This window comes from Hemicordylus capensis, chromosome 3, assembly GCF_027244095.1.
Source record: "Hemicordylus capensis ecotype Gifberg chromosome 3, rHemCap1.1.pri, whole genome shotgun sequence".
Classification (NCBI taxonomy): Eukaryota; Metazoa; Chordata; class Lepidosauria; order Squamata; family Cordylidae; genus Hemicordylus; species Hemicordylus capensis.
Window position 1 is genome coordinate 204,213,375 of NC_069659.1, and position 22,035 is coordinate 204,235,409.

Below are 22,035 nucleotides of genomic sequence, written 5' to 3' on the forward strand. Positions count from 1 at the left end.
AATATTTTATTAATCTACAGGAACCAAGGTGGGCAGGGCAATAGGTAGACATTAGTAAAATAAAACATAAGTCATTTCTAGCTCCTAACACATTCTACAGTCTAAGTGAAGCACCTACATATTTTGGTTACGGGGTCCAGCAAATAGATGGAAAATAGCTGACACTTTAACACAAGCAACACACAACTTTTAAAGAGTTTCTTAGGTATACACCTGGAGGGGAGCTGTGCACCTTCCACCAATCAGAAGTAGGCCACGAGGGCTCAGGTTGACAGTTCCTCAGCCAATGAGAGGATGAGATGCCCTGGTGGGCAGAGGCAATTTTGAGACTGCCACCTGTCTGTAGTTCAAAGAGTTTTCCTGTTACCATTCCCATAGGGGAGTTGGGGTGCAAAGTGGTTTTTTTTCTCCTTCACTAGACAGGATTGGGGAAGTGGTAAAGGGCAGGTTTGGTGGATGCTGTAAATATGGTGCTCTCACTTTTAGGATAATGGAGGCTAACTCCTGTCATGCACAGGGGTCCTTCACACAGCCCTACATGGCATATGGTCTAAAAGTGCAGGGGCCTTTTGGGGACTACAGGCACAGAAGTAGGTGTTGGGTCACTTTAATATTTATGTGGAAATAAAGTTGATATCACACAATAAAACACATGTAGATCACTAGCTCAAGAAATTGTAGTATACTTTTCTGTTGTTCACAGTGCTTTTTCCAAATGATTTTGTTGAACTTGATATGGGAAGAAAACTGTATGTGGCTTCCTTGTGTTGCCATATCAAGGCTCCTGTCTGAAAAGAAATGGGTGATTTCATAGTTGTGACAGCTTGCTTACCTACAAAATGTAAACAGATTTAAGTAGATCTAATCCTCTATGAGTTCTCATTTTCATAATTGCCAGCCTCTGATCTGCTGAAGATAAAGCTAATAAAATTAGGACCTGACAAATATTTGCATTCTTCCTTTTTCTCACCAGTGGTAAGAATGGATGGAATCGTTTGTCACCAAATTATTGCAGCATGAACTTTTGTACAGTTGAGCATATTTCTTTAGATTTGGGTAGGAGAGAGAGAGAATGAACTTTCATATTATTGCTTCTAAATCCTGAAAAATGTATGGGTTTTGTTCACAACTTTCAGTTTAAAAGAGCAAGAAATTAGCAGTAGGACTAACTTGCAGATAAGTTATGAAGACGAGTATTTATTGCACATGCTTCTAGCTGGACCATTAAGGGAGCCTTGGCATTAATTCAAAATGTTCATTCTCCCTTAAGTTTTCAAAGTGTAAAATAACTCTTTCTGGGAATATGTAGGCATTTGTTCTTGAAATTGTCATTGCTAGATGCTGGTAAATATTTAGAATCTTCACTTTCCCTAGGGTGCCTGTCCACTCAAGGCCTAGAACCAAGCTGACTCTGCTTTTTGATCTTTGACTGAGCATACCCGTCAATTGTTCTGTTTTTGTTTCTGCTGGGAAGCAGTGATGGCCCAAGATCTTCAAGTGCCTGAGAAGAGGCTCTAATGCCACCTGCATCCCTTGCCACCGCCTAGCTCAGCAACATGAGTGCCCTCCATTGCTTTTATGAGAGCACCCATCCCATTGCCTGCTTTTCACTGGCATTTTACAATGTGGGATCTGGAGTGGGAGAAGATGGTGGGCTACAATATGTCCCCATCATTCTCCACTGCTCCTGCCTCTTTAAATGCAAGCAAAGTGGAGACAAATAAGGGGTGGCAGGAGAAATGCTGGCCATAGATGGTACAATGATAGCAGCCATCACTTTCAGTCATCTGTTGCTTGAGGAGACTTCCTCATGAAAAGTCTGACCCTGTTGGGAATGCTTGGATATTCATCTTTACTTGGGGAGTCTCAGTTTGAGGTACTCCATACCAAGCCTGCAGGCAGACCTATTGCGGCCTCCTCCTTATTTGTGCCTTCTTGGGAAATTCTGAATATGCATGTTCATGGTCCCTTTCTGTCTCTGAGAATATCCATTGAAGGTGGGGATACGATACTCTTATCACAAGATCTGCACTGCTGTTCATCTCCCTGCGTTCAGAGGGGCTATGGTGGCCTTGGCACCTATTCTTCTAGATTGTTGGCAGCCAGCTATGCTGCATAGCCCAGCTCTGAGTCTGGTCACTTATATTAGTTGATGGGAGAAAAGCCTTTCCCTTTTTGTGTGCTGCTGTTGTCAAACTTGGCATGGGGGACATGGAAACAGAAATCGACCCCCCCCCCAAGGAAAAATAAGAACTGTGCTGGTACAGGAAAGGGGAAGAATATAGTGAGGTGCAGAGATCTTTGGGGTGAGTAAACGGAAAAAGAGAAGCATGACAGAGTTGACTGATGGTACGAAGTGGGAGGAGAGCATGTAATATGGGGTGCGGGGAGAGAGTGCAAGAGTTGATTAGGGAGTGGAGACTAAAAAGAAGGCCGGGTTCAGTTCAGAGAAACCTGGGTTGATCCAGAAAGTGCATGGTGGGGTTGGGAGCAGTGTTCTCTCTTTTTTTTCCATCTGAGTGTGCAATGAGTTTTGTTCTGGGCGGTAGTATCAAGGCAGTGTGTGCACACATGCATTCAAAGTGAGGCCTTCTTGATTCAACCTGAGCAGGATCTAAAAATTAACTGAGCGGACATCAAATAATGTGTGCACACCTTAGAGGGAAAACTGGTTGGGGAGGTGGGGGGAAGAAAATGAGAAAAAGCTTAACTAAGTGACCACCTTCAGTTTAATAAAAATGTAATGGTAAATAAATACATCAAATAGAAGTGACTCTTTGAGTTGTGTACTCCTATCCAGTGCTGATTAAGGCCTATGTTCTTTAAACATTGGAAGTTATTCCTACTGTATAGGGATCAGATATGCTGACAATGCTTTGTAACTCAGAACACTTCTTCTGGAAGTTCTATATTGCTTTGGTCTGCTCTTGCAAAGATCAGTGTAGTTGGCAACTTATTCAGTCAGTTTCTTGAATATGTAGAAGGGTCTATAAACTCTTGTACTGTGAAAATGAAACATCTTGCCTAACTCTTGTTAGTGAATTAGCAAAATCTGTGTCTAAATAGCCCATGTCCAGGCCCTACAAAATCTGTGTGAACTTGTTAACCTTGCTTTTCAAAGTGTTCTGCAACTACTGTCTGTAACCCATTCTTCATGGAGATCGTGCGTGTAATCTGCAATATCACAAATGCGCAACCACTAGAGACTTCAGCTGAAGTAATTTTGCAGTCATATGCCTTTCTGTTAACTAGAAAACAGCAATCAGTCACTGAGACAATTGACTGTTGTAATCTTCTTGCCTTGTTTTGCTGCTCATGGCATTCTCCACCCTCAACTCCCTCCCAATGCCTTCACGATTGCAGTTCCATCCTAGAACAATATGTGACATTCACTAGTCATACTTTATATTCTTGGCTCTCACCACTTCTCTACCCTGGTTTCTTAAAGCTATCTTTTATGAATGTTTACATTCAGTGTCAGATTTTGTAGATATGTTCTGTCTTATCAATTCCCCAGTTTCCTTGAGTAAAAACTAAACAATAATGCCCTGTGGCTACAGAACCAGCAAGGACAATCTGACCCCAGCCAAACAGAAAAACAAACAAGTGCAAAAAAAAAAAAAAAGTCTCATTTGACTATCGTTTGCTAACATAGAGGGCAATGACTGAATAGCTGAAATAATCTAGAATCATTATCATAGATGCAATTGGGGCATCAATAGCTGAGTTCTTAGTTAACTTTTTTGAATGCTCTTTCTCAGTGATATGCCTCCTGTTCTGCCGTTTTTTATTTAAAAGAACAGTTCTATAAGGATTGTTGTGAGAATACGTTGAAATATTTAAGGCTGTCTGACAGTGTCTGTAAAATGAAAACAATTCAGTTATAGCCACTATATTACCTGGGTTCTAGAAGAATTCATAGAAAGAACATATAGCCTTCATCTGTTCCCTGTACAACTCTTTAATTTCTGGTTTAGCAGAGCTGTAGTGCTATATACTGTAGCTAGGAAAAGCTGGTACAACTACCTACTGAAGTTATTCCTGGGGAATAACTAGCTTAACCCATGCAAAGCATCTGCGTGCTAGTACTTGATTGCTCCCCTCACCCCCTGCCACAGCCCCCCTCACCTCAGCGATCTCTCCGCCCTCACCTGAGCTGCACTTGTGCTCCTTCTCCTCCGTCCCATTACTTCCATCCCCTTCATCCCTCTTGGTCGCAGCTACAGTGTTGCCGGCACCTATTGGCCAAGCTGCAACCTCCTATCCTCAGAGACCTCCTCACCTGAGCCCCACTCCTGCTCCTCCCCTCAAGAGCAGCAGAAGTGGTTGACAGGGCCCTTCCTTGCTGCCGCCGCCACCACCATGGCCACTCATTCCCCTTAGGCCGCTGACAGGCCTGGGCCCATCCTTTGCCTGCCTGCCTTCCTCCACCAATGGCCTCGGTAGCCCCAAACAGCAGCAGTGGTTGACTGGGCCCTTCCTTGCTGCCACTACTGCCATGGCCGCTAGTTCCCCTCAGGCCACAGACAGGCTCGGGCCCGTCTCTCTTCCCCTCCCTTCTTTTTCTCTTTCTCTCTCCTCCACTTGCTCTTCCCCCTCTTTCTTTCTTCCTCTCCCTTTCTCTCTTCCTGAGTTAACAGATCTTGCTCATCTTGTTTCCTCATCTAATTCATACAACGTGTGTGTGTGTGTGTATTTATATATACTATACACACACACACACACACACACTCTGCTCCTCTACAATCAAAAACAACTTCCGACCAGTAACATTTGTATTCCAACTGACCTTAACCATCACAGGATCCTCTTCCCTTTTTCCTGCCCGGTTATTTCCTTCCTTCCTTCCTTCCTTCCTTCCTTCCTCCCCACAACCACCCCCGCCTCTGTTTCCTTCCCTCCTCCACCTGCTGCGGCCGTCATTTTCCTGGCCGTCATTAATTTTTGGACTGGCCAGCTGGCTACCACTGCTATTTTCTTCCCCCACCCATTCCTGTTGCTATCCTATCCAGCAGCTCTCTGAACTCTCACGAGAGCTGCCATGCACGGGATTAGCCATGGATATGCCTTAGCGAATTATATATAAAGAAGATAGATGCCATCTCATCAGGACCCAGTCATAACAGAAGGGATGGAACTGGGAGGGAGAAGAGGTGGGAGCATTCCACTCCACGATTGAAGGAGTGCCCTCCCCCTACCACTTTTGGCATGAATTTGCTATGCATGCACCTCAAGAAGAAGGGAAATGGCTTGCCTTGCCGTTTAAAAGTTGGTGGGGGTGGTGGAATAGAGGAGCATGGAGCTTGGATATATCCCCTCTCACTGAGCTGACAGCCTAGATAGTTGAAGATAGCTTAGTTCACTTGTTTTTCAGAGCAGTGTGGCACTGCTGAAAAGTTCACATACCATGCTGTTTTGAAAAACAAGCAAACTTGCTCTGATACAAAAGCTTGCTCCGATACAAATATGTGGCTGAGTCCTAATAATTGTATTTGTGGGCAGGCAGTCAACACTCTATAGCCTTACTTTGCCTTGGAAGGAAACTGTTTAACTTCATCTTCCAAGTCTCTCTCTCTTCAGCTAGACATGTTGCAAAGCAGGAATGAAGGATACAAATTCTATAAAAGTTGTTTGTATCACACACACACACCCAAGTTATCTGAACAGAGTTCACAAAAATGCCTTAAATTGGGATTTGTTCCATAGTTGTTGTGTGTATTCAGACCTAATCTCCATGGACACTATTATAGTCATTAATTTCCTAATGCCATGGAGAGATGAGGCCATAGAGAACAGTTACTGAACTTGCTGTTTCCCTCTTTCTGAAACATGCCAGCTAGTTAATCTGTGCAGAGCATACTCAAACACTCTTGTTATAAATTTGTTGGTCTCCCCTATTTAGGTAGCTCTCAATGACTGTAACCTTTATTGATGAGATTGAGAAAAACATATTTCCTATCCACTCAGGATGCATTTATAGGACTAGTAAATATAAATTCAGTTTAGTGGAGTCAAACTGGCAGAGAAGTAAAATGGTTGTCTGGAGAACAGAGAGGGCTGCTGTTGGCTGCTCTCACATAGCAAAACGTCTTTTGGCAATGACCGTCCATTACTGTGCAGGCCCTACTGTTGAGGGATAGGTGGCTAGCAGAGTGAGCCAGTGAGGCTGTAGATCAGAACTGCTGCTAAAAGAAATATGAAGATTGAAATGGCTGGCAAGCTGTGAAGAAAGAGAAGGGGACTGTATACAAAATGAAAAGTGAAAAACAAAGAGACCATGATAGTACTAGTGGTGGGGGTGGGGGAAGTAGGCTCAAGAAAAAAATCAACAAGAAACTAGTGAAATTCAGAAAAGATAGTTGATGATCTGACAAGGCATATTTTGCCCCCCACTATACAGTATTGGGCTGTCAAAAAACTATAAAGCTTCAGTTTGGGGTGAGAGCAGCACTGGAGTACACTCCAAAGAAATGTATGAAGACTTAATTTCTATAATTTGCCATAAGTGAATTGAAACATACTTGGCATTTACTACTCGTGCATTGAAGAAAATTACTATACTTCAAATACATAATTGAAAGTGTTGGGTATGGTTTACAGAGACTGCTTCTTGTAAATATACAATGCAGATTTATTACTTTATTAAAGTGACAGTTTGCAGATTACACCTGGATAGATGCTACTAAGTGCCAAGCTAAACATGATGACAGCAGGTCCAAGTGTAAGAGGTAGATCTGCCCTAATAGTTTATAAAGCAGGGGTGAGGAAATACGATTTTTGTTAACAGCAAAAAGGGTGCATGCGCAAAGAGAAAATGCCCAGTTAGATGGCACTGTGAGCGACTGCAGCCAAAATTACATAAGCATATCTTAATTTTTGCTAGTTGGAAAAATAAGAAGTGTTGAAATATCAACTTTTCAGAGGTGTGGGGTGGAAATTTTTTTTGAAATTTTTTTCCAAAATAAAAAATTTCATGGAAAAATTTCCATTTCTAAAATTTCAACTTAGCTGCCTGAAAAACTTTTGCAATACAGTATATGTGGGGAATTAATATTGTAGACATTTTTGAACTGTATAAATAGGTCAAATAACATGCAAAGTCAGATCACAATCTATTTAGGGGAACAGGAAAACTTATACAGAATCCTTTTTAAATAAATAATTTGCATTAAAATTTCCATAAGGGGAAATTTTGCATAGGGAATTTTTCCAGATAATCCACATCTCTGATTGTCATAAACAAAATGAATGTTTTATTATCAGCCCAACAGTACTTTGACTAATTCTGGATATTGGGTTAAACTTTAATACAACATTGAACACTTTATTAGTGTATCATCTTCATACACAGTGACCAACATTCTAACAAAGTGCCAGTGCTCTGTGAAAGCTCCAGCACTTCTGTGTTGCAGTGCTCTGCTGGTCACATGGGGCCCCCCAGTGATTTTCACTCATCTCCCTTGCCTCTGGAAGTGCTCACTGTGACCCAGAAGTGAGGGGGTGATTCTCAGGAATCCACTTCTGGGTTGCAAGAAGTGCTTCCTGGGCAGGGAGAGCAGCAAAAATGCTTCAGTCTATTCCTGAAAAATCTGTAGCTTCGAATTCTAAACTTTTCATTTTTATTTCCATGGACTTCAAAGAACTTAAAGCTTGCACAGATTGAAATAAGCTTCTCTACTCATTAACATGTTATGTTTCTTGTCCTGGTATACATATTTCCAAACACTTTTCATATTACAGAATGTGGAGGGAGGACTTTGGAGCAGGTGAGAGGATTTGATAATTGTACATCTCTACAGAATACACAACATTTTGAGAGAGTAAAGGGCAGCTAAAAAACTTTAAAAACCTGTAACATAAAAGCATTTCACTCATTCTTTTTAAAAAATCATGTACTTTTAAAATTCTGTTCCAAACATTTTCATTTTTTCCTTGGGAAAAGTTAAACATCCTCAGGAGGTGGGTGGGTGTGGTGTCCCTAATAATTACATTCTCACCCTTCCCCCCAAGACCTCACATTTTAAGGCTGAGATAAGTATATTACTTGTAAGTGTGAAGGTGCATTTACACTTATTCAGTTACTGGATAAAATTGTTTTGTTCTACTTAGACTTTTAAAAAAACTGTTTTGCGACGGCCCCTGTTGACTCTGTTGATTTCTGTGTTTTGACTGCAGAAAGTTAGGCAGATGGATTATTTGTACTAGTTACAGAAAAAGTTTGAATGGAGGTATCTTCTAAATCTCAGATAACATTTTTAGTAGTATTTTCTATCTGTATATTTTAATTCTCTAAGGCATACCTGTGGTTAATCCCATGCATGGCAGCTCTCGCGAGAGTTCGGAGAGCTGCCGGATAGCCACGGGTGGGAAGGAAGAAAATGGCAGTGGTGGCCTGCTGGCTGGCGGGCAGTCAAAAAGAGCGGTGGGGAGGGAAAGTGCCGGAAGCCCGGTGGGCAAGCACCAGCCAGGCCAGCGAGGAAAACTGCTGCTGGCAGCAGGCGAAGAGGGAAAGGAAAGCACCGGCCAAGCCAGCCATGAGGGAAACGGCCGCCGGCAGGGCGGAGGGAAAGGAAAGCGCTGGCCGGGTCGGCGGAAAACGGACTGGGGCTGAAGGGAGGGGTGGGGTGAATGAGAATGGACTGGGGCTGAAGGGAGGGGGAAATGAAGAGACAGGGAAAACTAGGGGCGCAGAGGTTCTGCGTGGTGCCGGATTAGCTAGTTAATCCATTAAACAAATCACCATTAGATAGAATTGCAATCTCTTTTTTGTCCTATGTGAAGTTGTTTGTTTCAGAAACTTGTATAAAGATTCTCATTTCCCTGGCAGAGCAAAAACACTTGAGGTGATTATGATACCAGCACCATTGGGAGGAATAACTTGAGTTGCATGGACTTGTGCTGAAAAAGGATTTGTAAAAGGAAATTCCAGAGATCTGCCATGTGTAGATTTCTGCATGATCACAAGTTTCTTTATTCAGAATGAAGATTACATTGGAGTGGAGGTGAGAGGGGGTGAAGACCACAAGATTAGTATTAGAGCTGGTTCTAAAACTCAAATTCTCCCAAATATTGCCCTCTTACATGTTGTGCCAGTATAGGGGAACAGTATTGTTTGTTTTTTTCTTCTCCTTTTAAAAAGTAAGTGGGGGAAGCAACTGTGCAAAGAAAGGTGGGGGGTGAACAGTTCCTGTGTCCTGCTCCTCTTGCCTTTCAACCTAGGAGCCGCTAAGAATCGTTTCTGTCAGGGTTGGTGAAATCTGCTCCCATGGAATGAGAAATCTCTCTAAAATAAAGGGCAACCATTATTACACTTGAATGCTTTAACTCATGTATCTGAGATAAATAGGGTTACAGGCTCACTCACATAGGCCTTGGCTCTGTAGCTGTGACAGTGGCCTCTTCCTTCATTCCTTCGATCTGACAGTGGTGTCTTCCTTCATTTTACCTTAGAACTGCTAGGGCTCAATGTTCTTATTTGGCTTTCACAACCCTCTAGCCTTGTTCTTCACAAGCAGAGGGGACTGCTGTGTGCTTTTTAAGAGCCAGAGGCCCCATGCCGTTTAGGCATGACAGGCAGACAGCCAACAGGTGTGACTTTACCTACCATATGGAGATGGTAAAATGAAACAAAACTAAGGAAGTGGCCACTGTCATATCGAAGCAGCAACACTAACACTGCTAAGCATTGAAGGTCTATGTGATATAACAGGCCCAATCTAGCTCAGAGACATGAGTGAGTTAAACCATTCAAATGTAACAATAATTGCCCTTTATTTTCAAGAGATTTCTTTTCCCGTGTGTGTGCAGATCTCACTAGCCCTGACAGAAATTCTTCTCAGCTGTTTCTAGGCCAAAAAGGCAAGAAGAGAAGGAAACAGGCATTGTTCACCCCGATACTCCACACAGTGGCTTCCCCCATCCTCTAGAATTTTTTTTTTTTTTAAATTACCCTTATACTGGCATGCCACATAAGAGGGAGATTTTATGGGATGGGGAAATTTTTTGAGTTATAAAACTTAGTTATAATACTAACCTTGTGGTCTTGACTCCCTTCCTTTCCACTCCTATGAAATGGTTACCCCTCCCGCCTCTTCCCTGCACAGTTGTTCCATTTAAAAAAGGTAGTGGAATTGAATAAAAAGATGCATAAAAACAGTATTGGAGGATAATACACATTTTATAACTTATATATGTACCTACATTTGTACAGTCTTAGTAGAGGAAGTATTTATTATCAATAGAGCATATTATTAGGATTAATAGATGAGTAATAACAGCACATAGGTTAAGTGTTAGCTTGGCTTGAGCAAGGCTGTGGAACTTTAAAAGAGCAATATAACCTGAATTATAATTTCAGATCTCTACAAAAGGTCAGAGTCCTACTTTCTACCCTATAGTTCCATTTTCCACACAATGGCAAGTTCCATGGTTCTGATCAAGCTAATCTTATAACAAATGGTCTTAAGTTAATAACTTTTAGATCAACTCTCAACTTTCAGTTCTAGTAATAGTATCAAACAGGCCTCAAAGAAAGTCAGCAGTAATGATGTCTCAGCACAGCCAATATGGCTGTTGCCTGTTTTGGTGAGTGTGGCCAGATAGGAATTCCTTTTTAATGTTTGTTTATTTAAAGAAATATTAAACAGCCAACAAAGAAAGAAAAAGAAAATAAACACATATGACATCTCACAATAGTCTATCAACTTTGATTCCAGTTCCCTATCATATCTCCTCCTAACAATTCATTCTAATGCAATGGCAACTGAGTAACATCTACTCATTGATACAAAAATCAAAAGATATAAAACTTATAGCCTAGTTTACCAAAAAAAAAAAAAAAAAATCCAAATCTTGGATGTGGCATTAAACCATGAACCAAATTATAATATATAAACAGTTCCCATGTTGAAACAAATTTATCTTCTGATTTGTTCTTTATGTATGAAGTAATCTTAGCCATTGACACATATTCCCAAAGTTTAAGTTGCCACTCTTCTAATGATGGAATTAAATTAACTTTCCAATATATAGCATAGAGCAGTGATTCTCAAACTTGGGTCCTCAGGTGTTATTGGACTTCAACTCCCATAATCCCCAACCAAAGGCCACTGAGGCTGGGGATTATGGGAGTTGAAGTCCAATAACACCTGAGGACCCAAGTTTGAGAATCCCTGGCATAGAGAATTCTAGCTGCGTATATATAGATTTCAGTATATTTTACAGGTATATAAGGTTTTGTGATATTTAACCAAAAAAATCTGGTAACAAGAGAAAGTCAGTATTCAAAATTTGTTGCATCTTAGAATGAATTGTCTTCTAGAATTGCTCTTTACTGCACATCCACCACATATGATAAAATATTCCTGCCTGATTCATACATTTCCAGCGTTTACCAGAAAATTTATTATCTATCTTTGCACTCATCATGGGAGTAAGATACCAGCGAAAATACATTATATACCAGTTTTCTCTTAATGTGCTGTTCACTGTAAATTTGATATTCACCTTCCATTGATACTCCCATTCTTGCATATCAATTGTTGTTGGGTTTTTTGCATCAATTTTATCATGCAATCTTTTACCTGTTCTGGTTCTAAATCTTACTTCAATAACAACTTGTATATAAGTCCTGGTAAGTGCTCTGGGTTTTGTTGTGTTCATATTTCTAAATTTGTCAATTCTCTAAGCACTTCCCCCCCACCCGCCAATTTTTGTATCTCTTTCTGAACTAAGCTGTTTATCTGTAGCAAATAGGAACTTCAGGCCTTGGTTTCAGCTGCATTAGAGGAGATTTCAGGAAGAAAAAACCCCCACCATGACTTATAACTTTTTTGTGAGAACAGAACAGTTTTTTTAGGCAATATCTCAATTTAAGAGGGGTGAGACAGATTTATTTCTTGAAAAAATTAGCCCTTGTGCAGGGTCTGCCCTAGGGTTTTTGGCATCCTAGGTGGTGTATAAACCCCACCCCCCATTCTGTTAAAATTCTGTCCTTGCCCCAGTGACTGCTGGGAGCCGCTGCAGCTATTCACTGCAAGGGTGCCCCCCCCACACCCTCCCTGCAAGATTTGGTGCCCTAGGCAATCTCCTAGTGCACACACTGGCCCTGCTCTTCTGGACAATTCCCAAGTTGATCCTTAGCATTCCACATTTAAGTACCAATGTTGGTTTAAAAATTGACATTACTGAGTAATTAGCTACAGAAATAAAAGCTTTAGATATAGATCAACTTTGGTTTTTAAAGGTCTAGTCCTAAAGCTCCATTTGATTTTTACGATTCCAGACACAGTAAAGATTCTAACTGTTGAAAGCATATGAGCCACTTAAGTTTTATATCATGCTGATTTGCGCTTTCTCTCTTTTTTTAGTGTTCCTAGGATACCATGGGCTTTTGCCATGACAGAGGTCTGCGGAGTGATTCTCTGCTACATTTGGTTGCTCGTTCTCCTCCTTCACAGACATAGGTATAGTCCAGTAGTCTTAATTTGGAAATAGTAAGCAGTCTTTGAAAACTGTATGTGTATCTGTTGTCCACCCCTATTCTTGAAGAAAAGCTGGAGATGACTTGATTTGCTATTAAGAGGGAATACTAAGGTCTACTTCAAAGAAACAAGCAGCATTCATTCAGCTTGAAACTGAATCTATGGCAGCTACTCCATATAGTGATTTGTTTGTGTGGTGAAATTTGGTGATTGAACCACCTGACAGTGTGATGTGGCAAAAACATGACAGATCAGTATGACAATCTGCAGTACACTGTTTACATCATTCTGCCAGTGGTTTGTATTGGTGTGAAGGGTCTATATATATGTGTGTGGACCACTTAACTACACAAATTCAGTTTCAAGGAGAAGCCACTGCCAGTCTGTGTAGACAATACTGAGCTAGTTGGACGTATGGTCTGACTCATTAGATGGCAGCTTCCTATGTTCCTTTTTGGTGACTGAAACTGCTGTGAGGCAGAGCTGCATGAAGCCATACAACAGCTTTTCTCCCAACCAGACAGGATTTATTTCAGTGACATTCACATGGAATTGATCTTGTGGACAGTCCCATGTGACCCTGTTTTGATGCCTGAAGAATGAACGGAATGTAGAGCTCAGTGTTTATAAGTTCAGTTACACGGTAGCCCCTGATTTGAGATGTGGTGACTTCCATGAATCAGGCTTTTATTTGAATGTGAAAACAGCAAAATAACCTATGGATATTGGATTCAATATTAACAAAGAACAATCCAAGGAGAATCCAAAGTGAATTTGTCAATATAATTAGATTTTGGGATTGTATAGATAATAAATATTACATACAATTCATAAAAACAATTCCTAAATACATATACCTTCCACACCTAGGACCACAAAATATAATTAAAAACTCTGTGTGTATGTGTGTACCATGTGTGTATAAATAAATATATAATATAGACACACACAAAAATATATTTATTAAAATTGCATAAAAGTGCATATAAGGCATCCATTTAGAGTTTTGCCAGTAGCCAAGTTCTCTTTGGAAAGGGGACGAAGACAATTTTGGTCAGTCTAGTACTGCTGGGATCACCTTAAGTGTCACAATGGGGAAATGCTTGACTGCCAGCGTGAAGCCAGTGTAGTGTAGTGGCTAGAGTGCCAGACTAGGACCGGGGTGACCTGAGTTCAAATCCCCATTCAGCCATGAAACTAGCTGGGTGACTCTGGGCCAGTCATTCTCTCTCAGCCTAACCTACTTCACAGGGTTGTTGCTGTGAGGAGAAACCTAAGTGTGTAGTACACCGCTCTGGGTTCCTTGGAGGAAGAGCGGGATATAAAATGTAAAAATAAACTAAAATAACAAGCAGAAGGTTGCTGGTTTGAATCCCCACTGGTATGTTCCCCAGACTATGGGAAACACCTATATCGAGCAGCAGCGATATAAGAAGATGCTGAAAGGTATCATCTCATACTGCGCAGGAGGAGGCAATGGTAAACCCCTCCTATATTCTACCAAAGAAAAAACACAGGGCTCTGTGGGCACCAGGAGTCGAAATCGACTCTACGGCACACTTTACTTTAGTACTGCTGGAGTCGCCAAGGAGGATAGTGACTGCATTTAAGGAGGATGGTGACTACCAATTAAATGGTCAAACATTTAATTATAGCCAGATGCATCTCAACCAATGACTGGTCTTCCTCAGTGGCAGTGGTTGAATATTTTCATTCTCCTTGTAGGGAATTGGCGATTTCTAAAAACTGTACAAGGAACACAATACTACTTTTCATACAACCAATAAAATTGATAAAATATCTAAAATTACAAGTATAAAAAAAGTCTTACTTCATGAAGGTAAACTTCTCTATCCCAGGGCTCCTAGCCAGGAAGACGCCTATTTCAGTAACTTACACAGTGCTTCCTGTCCTCTGCTTTTGATAACAATGGGGAAACTAATGTCCTAAGTGTTTAAATAGTGTTATGCCATCTAAATCACTGTACAAGAAGCAAGTACAAAAGACTCTTAAAATAACAGCTAACTATTATTCTAATACAACCCCAGTTCAGAAAATACTTATGCCGTCTCAGAAAAAGACACAATTTATTTAGACAGTGACCACTAATACAGAACTTAATCCACATTTAAGTGACATAATATCAAATTAACCAAGAGATTATAACTTCTTATAGAGGGCAAATAATTTAACAAACTATCAAGATCATATAGGTATAGAGTATAAAGATCATGAGACCTCAACAGTTATGCAAGGGAAGAAGATGAAAAGGATCTGAAAGGTAATAAAGTCCCAAAGAGCTCAACCCAAATTCCTGTTCATCTTGTTGAGGCCAGTGGTTTTGACCATTTGCAGGGTATGGATCCAAAACAACTCATGCAGTAATAAGTTTGTCTATCCTATCCTTTGCGCCCCTGATCTTTTTCTATACACCAGAACTGCAAATATATTTTATGATTACAATCCAGAAATGTTTCACTAGAGCAGCTTGCATTCACTTTCTCCAGATGCAGCTTTTATGTTCCATTCTGATTTTGATAGGTCTGATTGTTTAGCCACATATATTTAGGAATGTGCACAAAACCAGTTTGCCCTGTTTGGTTTGAATCCAAACCAAATTCCTATTGGACCGGGCATGTTCAGTTTTGCCCAACTGAAGGGGCTGGGTGGGTTTGGGGGTGCTGAGTACCATTAAATTTTATGTTTTTTTAAAGTTTGACTTACTGATGCCGAGGGCTTTGGAGGAGAGGGTGCTGCTGCGACTGCAGAGGGTCTCCAGCGGTTCCCCCTCTGACCAGCCTTTCCCCATTTTGGCCCTGTTTATGCACACGGCAGGCATTTACATGGCTGGATCATGATCCGGGTCATGCAGATTGCCCGCTGTGTGCACAAACAGGGCTGAAACGGCCTCCAAACGGAGATAACCAGCCAATGAAGACTCAAGGGGTGGGGTGGTGGGAGTCCAGTAAATGAATCTTCTTATCATATGATAATTGAGATTTGATTGTTGGATGTATAGTATCTAAGAATTGTTCAAATTCTAACAGTTGTTCAATAGAACCTGTCCAGACAAGGAAAATGCTGTCCAAGTATCTTCTATATTCTGTAATTGAATCAACGTAAGGGTTATCCTATACCATAAAACCCTTTGTTGTGCGCCCGTGCTGCCCGTGCTGCCCGTGCTGCCCGTGCTGCCCGTGCTGCCCGTGCTGCCCGTGCTGCCCGTGCTGCCCGTGCTGCCCGTGTCTTTTTGGGCCGTGCTGGGCATGCGCAGAGCGCATGCCCAGATCAGCCCAAAAAGACACGGCCGCCCAGACACGGGCGGCCATCTTTTCAATAATTTAAGGACAGACCATTTAAATGGCCCCGTGGCCACCGCCGCCGACCGTCTGCCCCCCCTCCAAGCTTAAATTTGCACAAAAAAACTCCACCCTCATGTTTAAGGGCCAAAACGGCCCTTGAAAATGCCCCCGCGGCTGCCGCCAAAACGGCACTTGAAAATGCCCCCGCGGCTATCGCCGCCAACCGCCCGCCCTCCCAGCTACCGAAACCTCCTTACCCCAAACAGATCTCTCCTGCCCGGGATCACATGCTTCAATCAACTACAGAAGGAGAGAGGAGCTCGCATGCAGAGCTCCTCACTCCTTAAAGCCACTTCCCGTACTGGCGCATTTGCCGAAAAGGACGCAATAGGCGTCCTTTTCGGCCAAAGCGGCAGTACGGGAAGAGGCTTTAAGGAGTGAGGAGCACTGCATGCGAGCTCCTCTCTCCTTCTGCAAGTGATAAAATAATGTGGTCCCGGGCAGGAGAGGTCTCGGCAGCTGGAAGGGCAGGCGGGTGTTCGCCGGCGGAAGCCCCGGGGGCATGTTCATGGGCCATTTTGGCCCTAAAACGTTGTGGTATGGGTTTTTTATGAAAATAAAAGCTTGGGGGGGGGGCCGGTTGGCGGCGACAGCCACGGGGGCATTTTAATGGGCCATTTTAGCCCTAAAATGTGAGGGGGTGGTGGAAAGGAGGGCAGGCTGCCACAACACACAGTTGCACAAGCACAAACCAAGTTCACAGCAAGCCCAGCTCATGGAGCGGAGTGCAGCCACCATTTCCTCACCCTTTTCCCCGGTCAACCAATCACATATTGAGAAATTCCCCCCCGCCCCTTCCAACTACGGGCGGGAAAACAGCCTGCATAAATAACGGCCGCGCGCAGCAGCCGAGTTGACTAACGGTCTCCACTTCTTCACCGTTAGAGCAGATTATTTCGAGAGCAAAACAAGACGCTTATGTCTGGCACTTCATTGCCAAAATTTACTCAGAACATCCAGGAGTGGCTTTCAATTAGTGATTTACAACCAAATACTGCCAGGAGTCTAAACTCCCTGAAGGGAGTCAGCACACCAACCGGCAGGGAAGCCCTCAGAACCAGAGAAAGTGCTTTTCCACTCACAGTGGAATAACCTTTGAACTTTTATTTAGCAAGCTTAAGAGAGCACTGCATGTTGATGATTTCTGTCACCACATTGCCAAAATATACTAACGAGAACCTTGATATCAGACAGAAGTAAAAAATCCCTGAGGGGAGACAGCACACCAACTGACAGGGTAGCCCTCACAACCAGAGAAAGTTCCTTTCCACACACAGTGAACTAACCTAAAATATTAATTTTAGGAAGCTGTGAAGAGAAAATTGTTGATTGCTCATTTAGTAATTTAACAAAAAAAGAAAAGAAAAGAGGGTGACAGACAAATAGGAGAAAGAGAGAGAGAGAGAGAGAGGAGGAGGACAGGAAACAGAGTGATTGAAAATTAGAAAAAGAAAAAAAACAACCTTGCTGCTTCTACTTTAGACCTGCATCTGCAGCAAGATAAATTGGCAAACTAACACTGTGTGTCTGCTGCCATTAATCTTTAAAGAAAAAGGAACAGTGTGTATTTGTCACCATCCATCAAAAAAAGGAAAAATAAAAACTCAAATATATATATGCTGGGGTACTGAAAAGAAAAAGGTGAACTTTATAAAACAAAGGATTTGAAAAACCAAGTGTCTCAGCTTGGCAGGCCATGCCATGCCACACAACAGATTCCATTAGAAAACACTTCTCACTGCTGTTCTAGGGAGTAGATTCATAACTCAGTACAAAGTGAAATCACTGCACAACATATTTTACTAGAAAACACTTCTCATCACTGCTTTTGGGATTAAACCCACAATACAGAAGACAGTGAGAAATCATTAAAAAAAAAAATTTCCCTAAATTGAGGAGGAGAGCAGAAGGGCCATAACAGTCCAATATTTCTGCAACTGCAACCAGAGAGGGAAAAAAGGGAATAAAAAAGTCATACACAAATATTTGACTTGAGAACTACCCAGAGAGTGAGAAAATTAAAATTACACCAGAACCACTGCCTTCGCCATACAGGCCATACTATAACGCAGTAAAGCGCAGATTACAAATTACACCACCCAAAACCACTTTGGCCTAAATCCTCATCCCAGTGCTCAAGGAAACACAGGGTAGCCAGAGCCTGCCTCAGCAAGCAAGAGACATAGAAAGCCATTATTATTGCTGATACCAGCACCCTGAAAAAAACCACAGACTTAAAAAAATAAACAAAGACTGCACAACTCATTCCCGCGGAAAAAACAGAAGGACAAAATTAGAAAGGATAAAGACACAACAAACCACTAAAAACCCACAAACATGGCCTCCCTTACCCAGGGAAAAAAAAAAGAAGCCAAACCCATAAGTGAGAACCAGCAAAACACGGAGAAGCCACATATAGAGAGTGAAAAAATTGCATACCAGCAACTAAAGAACAAAATGAAAGCAGAAAGAGAGAAACAAAGACACGCCAAAAGAACCATAGAACAGAAGGAAATGGAACAGCACAAAAGCACACAAAGACTTAGAGGAAAAAGAGCAAAGCAGACTTCTGAGGAACAACAGATAGAGGAAGAGCCAACAAGCCAACAGGAACAACCCAACAAGAAAAAGGCAGCAAAAGAAAAAGAAAGATGAACCCACAGAACATTTGAGCAGAGAAAAAATGAACAACAAAAAGACACAAAAAGACGCATACAAAAAAGAGCACAGCAGACTCCAGAAGAACAGCAGACACAGCGAACTCAGCATGCTGAAAAGGAGAGAAAACGAAGAAGAATTCAGGGTACAGACAAACTAAGAATGCATCTGCAAGAAAAAGCCCATAGAAAAAGGGCGCAAAGTCATATATATCAGGCAGCAATACATGTAACATCCAGCCTAAATGACAATGCGGAGCTCAACGAGGACTGTGTCCAGCCACACAAATGTGGCAATCTAGATCATCGCTGTGAATTCTGTAAAGCAAAACATTTTGCATTATTTTTCTAAATTATTTTTCTAAAAAATGACAAAGAACCACCACTAGAAAGACATCTTCAAATACACTGCAAACCAAGTGCAGGCGAGCCAGACCAGAAAAGAACACAAAGAGAAAAGAACACAAAGAGTTAGTGTCCTAGATCCCAATCTAGAGCCAATGGTGTACCCATTGCTATTCCCCTATGGAGAACAAAGCTGGGGAATTGACATACCTTCACAAATCAGACCACAAGCCACATTAGACTAAACAAAACAGCCACGAGCACAAAGAGTGAGGGTCAGCCAGATGCAGTACTATGGCTACCGCCTTTCCATCAGAGACTACTATAACGCCTTCTTAAATGCTGGACGTCTTACACAACAATATATAGTAGACGCATATGTCAAAACAAGAGGACAACAGACTCAATTACATCCGGCAGAATCATCCAAAATTGAGAGTAGAAAAATACTCAGGATTAATGGACCATTTAAATGATGAAGCCAATGCAGCAGGCCTGATTCCTGAAAAGACCTATATTTTGCCTTCCTCATTTGCAGGTAGACCCATAAACATGCTGCAAAACTATCAAGACGCAATGGCAATTGTGAGAACGTATGGTAAACCTGATCTCTTTATTACCATGACGTGCAACCCCAAGTGGGAAGAAATACTCAGGATTAATGGACCATTTAAATGATGAAGCCAATGCAGCAGGCCTGATTCCTGAGAAGACCTATCTTTTGCCTTCCTCATTTGCAGGTAGACCCAGAAACATGCTCCAAAACTATCAAGACGCAATGGCAATTGTCAGAAAGTATGGTAAACCAGATCTCTTTATTACCATGATGTGCAACCCCAACTGGGAAGAAAATATTGATAACCTGCAACATGGCCAAACTTTTCCTACACGACCAGATTTAGTGGCTAGAGTCTTCCACCAAAAACTGAAAGTACTAATTGATGACATCTGCAGAAAACCTATTTTTGGTCCAGCCAGAGCCATTGTGTATGTCATAGAATTCCAAAAGAGAGGTTTACCACATGCACACATACTGCTCATTCTAACAGAGAACTATAAACCAACAACCGAAGCATCCATGGACAAAATAGTATCCGCAGAAATCCCGGACATGCAGAAAACTCCTCGACTATATGCAAACATAAAAAAAATATGATCCATGGACCATGTGGAACATACAATCGGAATTCACCATGTATGTCAAATGAGAAATGCATAAAGGATTTCCCAAAATAATACCAGCAACAAACTATTGCAAATAGCAACGGCTACCCCAAATACAGAAGACAAGACACTGGCCAAAGCAGAATGGAAAATGGCAGGACAATTGATAACAGCTGGGTTGTACCACATAATCCATATCTAGCCCTGAAGTACAACTGCCACATTAACGTTGAAGTCTGCGCTTCAGTTAAGAGCGTAAAATACCTATTCAAATATGTGTACAAGGACCACGATTGTACAAAAGTAGTGACCCAGGAACAAGACAATTTGAACCACGATGAAACAAAGACCTTTATGGATTCAAGGTATGTCAGCGCTCCAGAAGCAGCATGGCATCTGAATGGATTTGAAATGCATTATCAATCCCATACAGTCCACAGGCTAGCAGTTCATCTCCCAAACGAACAGCCAGTAATTTTCAACCCCAATGACATTGGCGCTGCAGCCGAGAAAGCTTCAAGTTACGATACTCATTTGACACCTTGGTTCAAATTAAATCAACAAGAAGAGAAAGCAAGAAACATATTATACTCAGACATTCCTTTACACTATGTCTTTGACTCTGCAAATTGCACTTGGAAATTACGACAACGTGGTGCAGACAAAGTGATCGGACAAATGTATTCTGTAAATTTGCCATCGGACCCAGAGTGCTACTGCCTACGCCTCCTATTGCTGCATGTACCAAGTGCAGCATCCTTCGAAAATCACAGAAGTGAAAATGGAAATGTCTATCCCATTTTCCAAGAAGCTGCCAAAACAAGAGGGCTCATTAACGATGAGCAAGTGTGGGAGAGTACACTGGAAGATGCTGTCCAATACAGCATGCCCAAACAACTCAAGAGAACTGTTTGCCTACATCTGCGTGTTCGCATCCCTACAAAACATGCATGATCTGTTTCACAAATATGAACAATACCTCATTGAGGATTATGTCCACACACATAGTCGACACAATGATGAGTGCACAATATGCCGTGACCTCGCCCTTCAACAAATATCCAACATTCTGACACTCAATGGAAAAAATGCAAAGATTTTGGATTGCCATACACCATGCAGAATACAGAACAGCTTACAGATGCCTACAACCAGGCCTATGAAAAACAAACAGCTGAGGAAATGGCAAGAAGCTTCAACAAAGAGCAAAAAAACAGCCATGGAGCAAATATTAACAGCAAGCCAGAATGATGAGCTTTGCCACCGCTGTTTTTTCTTGGACGGCCCAGGAGGCAGTGGAAAAACTTACTTATACAAGACCTTACTCAGCACAGTGCGTGGCCAAGGTGAAGTCGCACTCCCTGTGGCCACCACAGGAAAAGCAGCCAATCTACTAAAGGGAGACAGAACATACCACTCCCAGTTCAAACTACCAGTGCCTATACTTGATAACTCCATATCAAATATGTGCCTCAATTCTGCAGATGCAGAAAATATATTTAAAAAAAATAATAATCATTTTGGACAAGTCAACAATGGCACCCACTCTAGCACTTTCAGTAGTCGACAAACTAATGAGAGAGATCACAGAAAACAACGAACCCATGGGAGGAAAAGTATTTTTTCCTGGTGGAAATTTCCGGCAAACACTTCCAGTGGTGCCACACGATAACCAGACACATATCGTAGAAGCCTGCATAAAATATGATACGCTATGGCCCACATTCAAAATCCTCAAACTTCAAAACAATATCCAATACATTGACGTGGAAAACATCAATTGGCTACTCAAAGTAGGCAATGGAGAGACACCACACATTGCAGGCCATCCAGAAGACATCATTGAAATCCCAGCAAGAATAATATGCACAGGGGATATCGTCAAAGACATTTTCAGAGACAACATTCCTGTGGACAATGTTCCCAAAAGAACAAACAGATCTATCCTTTGCCCTAAGAACACCAATGTTGACATCATAAATGAAGAGGTGCTCAACATTTTGGAAGGAGAAGAACTCACATATC

At 41.8% G+C, this 22,035-nt stretch overlaps 1 protein-coding gene across 3 annotated transcripts in view; it reads left to right on the forward strand.

Annotated features, from left to right (window-relative positions):
* SAMD8 (sterile alpha motif domain containing 8) overlaps nt 1-22,035 on the forward strand; it is a 56,584-nt gene that overhangs the window by 20,168 nt on the left and 14,381 nt on the right. For 2 of the 3 annotated variants that reach the window (XM_053309187.1, XM_053309186.1), the window contains exon 3: nt 12,369-12,464. The exons of the other annotated variant lie outside the window; for it this stretch is intronic. In XM_053309187.1, the coding sequence (XP_053165162.1) occupies nt 12,369-12,464 (96 nt within the window). The remainder of the gene's footprint in view (nt 1-12,368; nt 12,465-22,035) is intronic. 3 annotated transcript variants of the gene reach the window in all.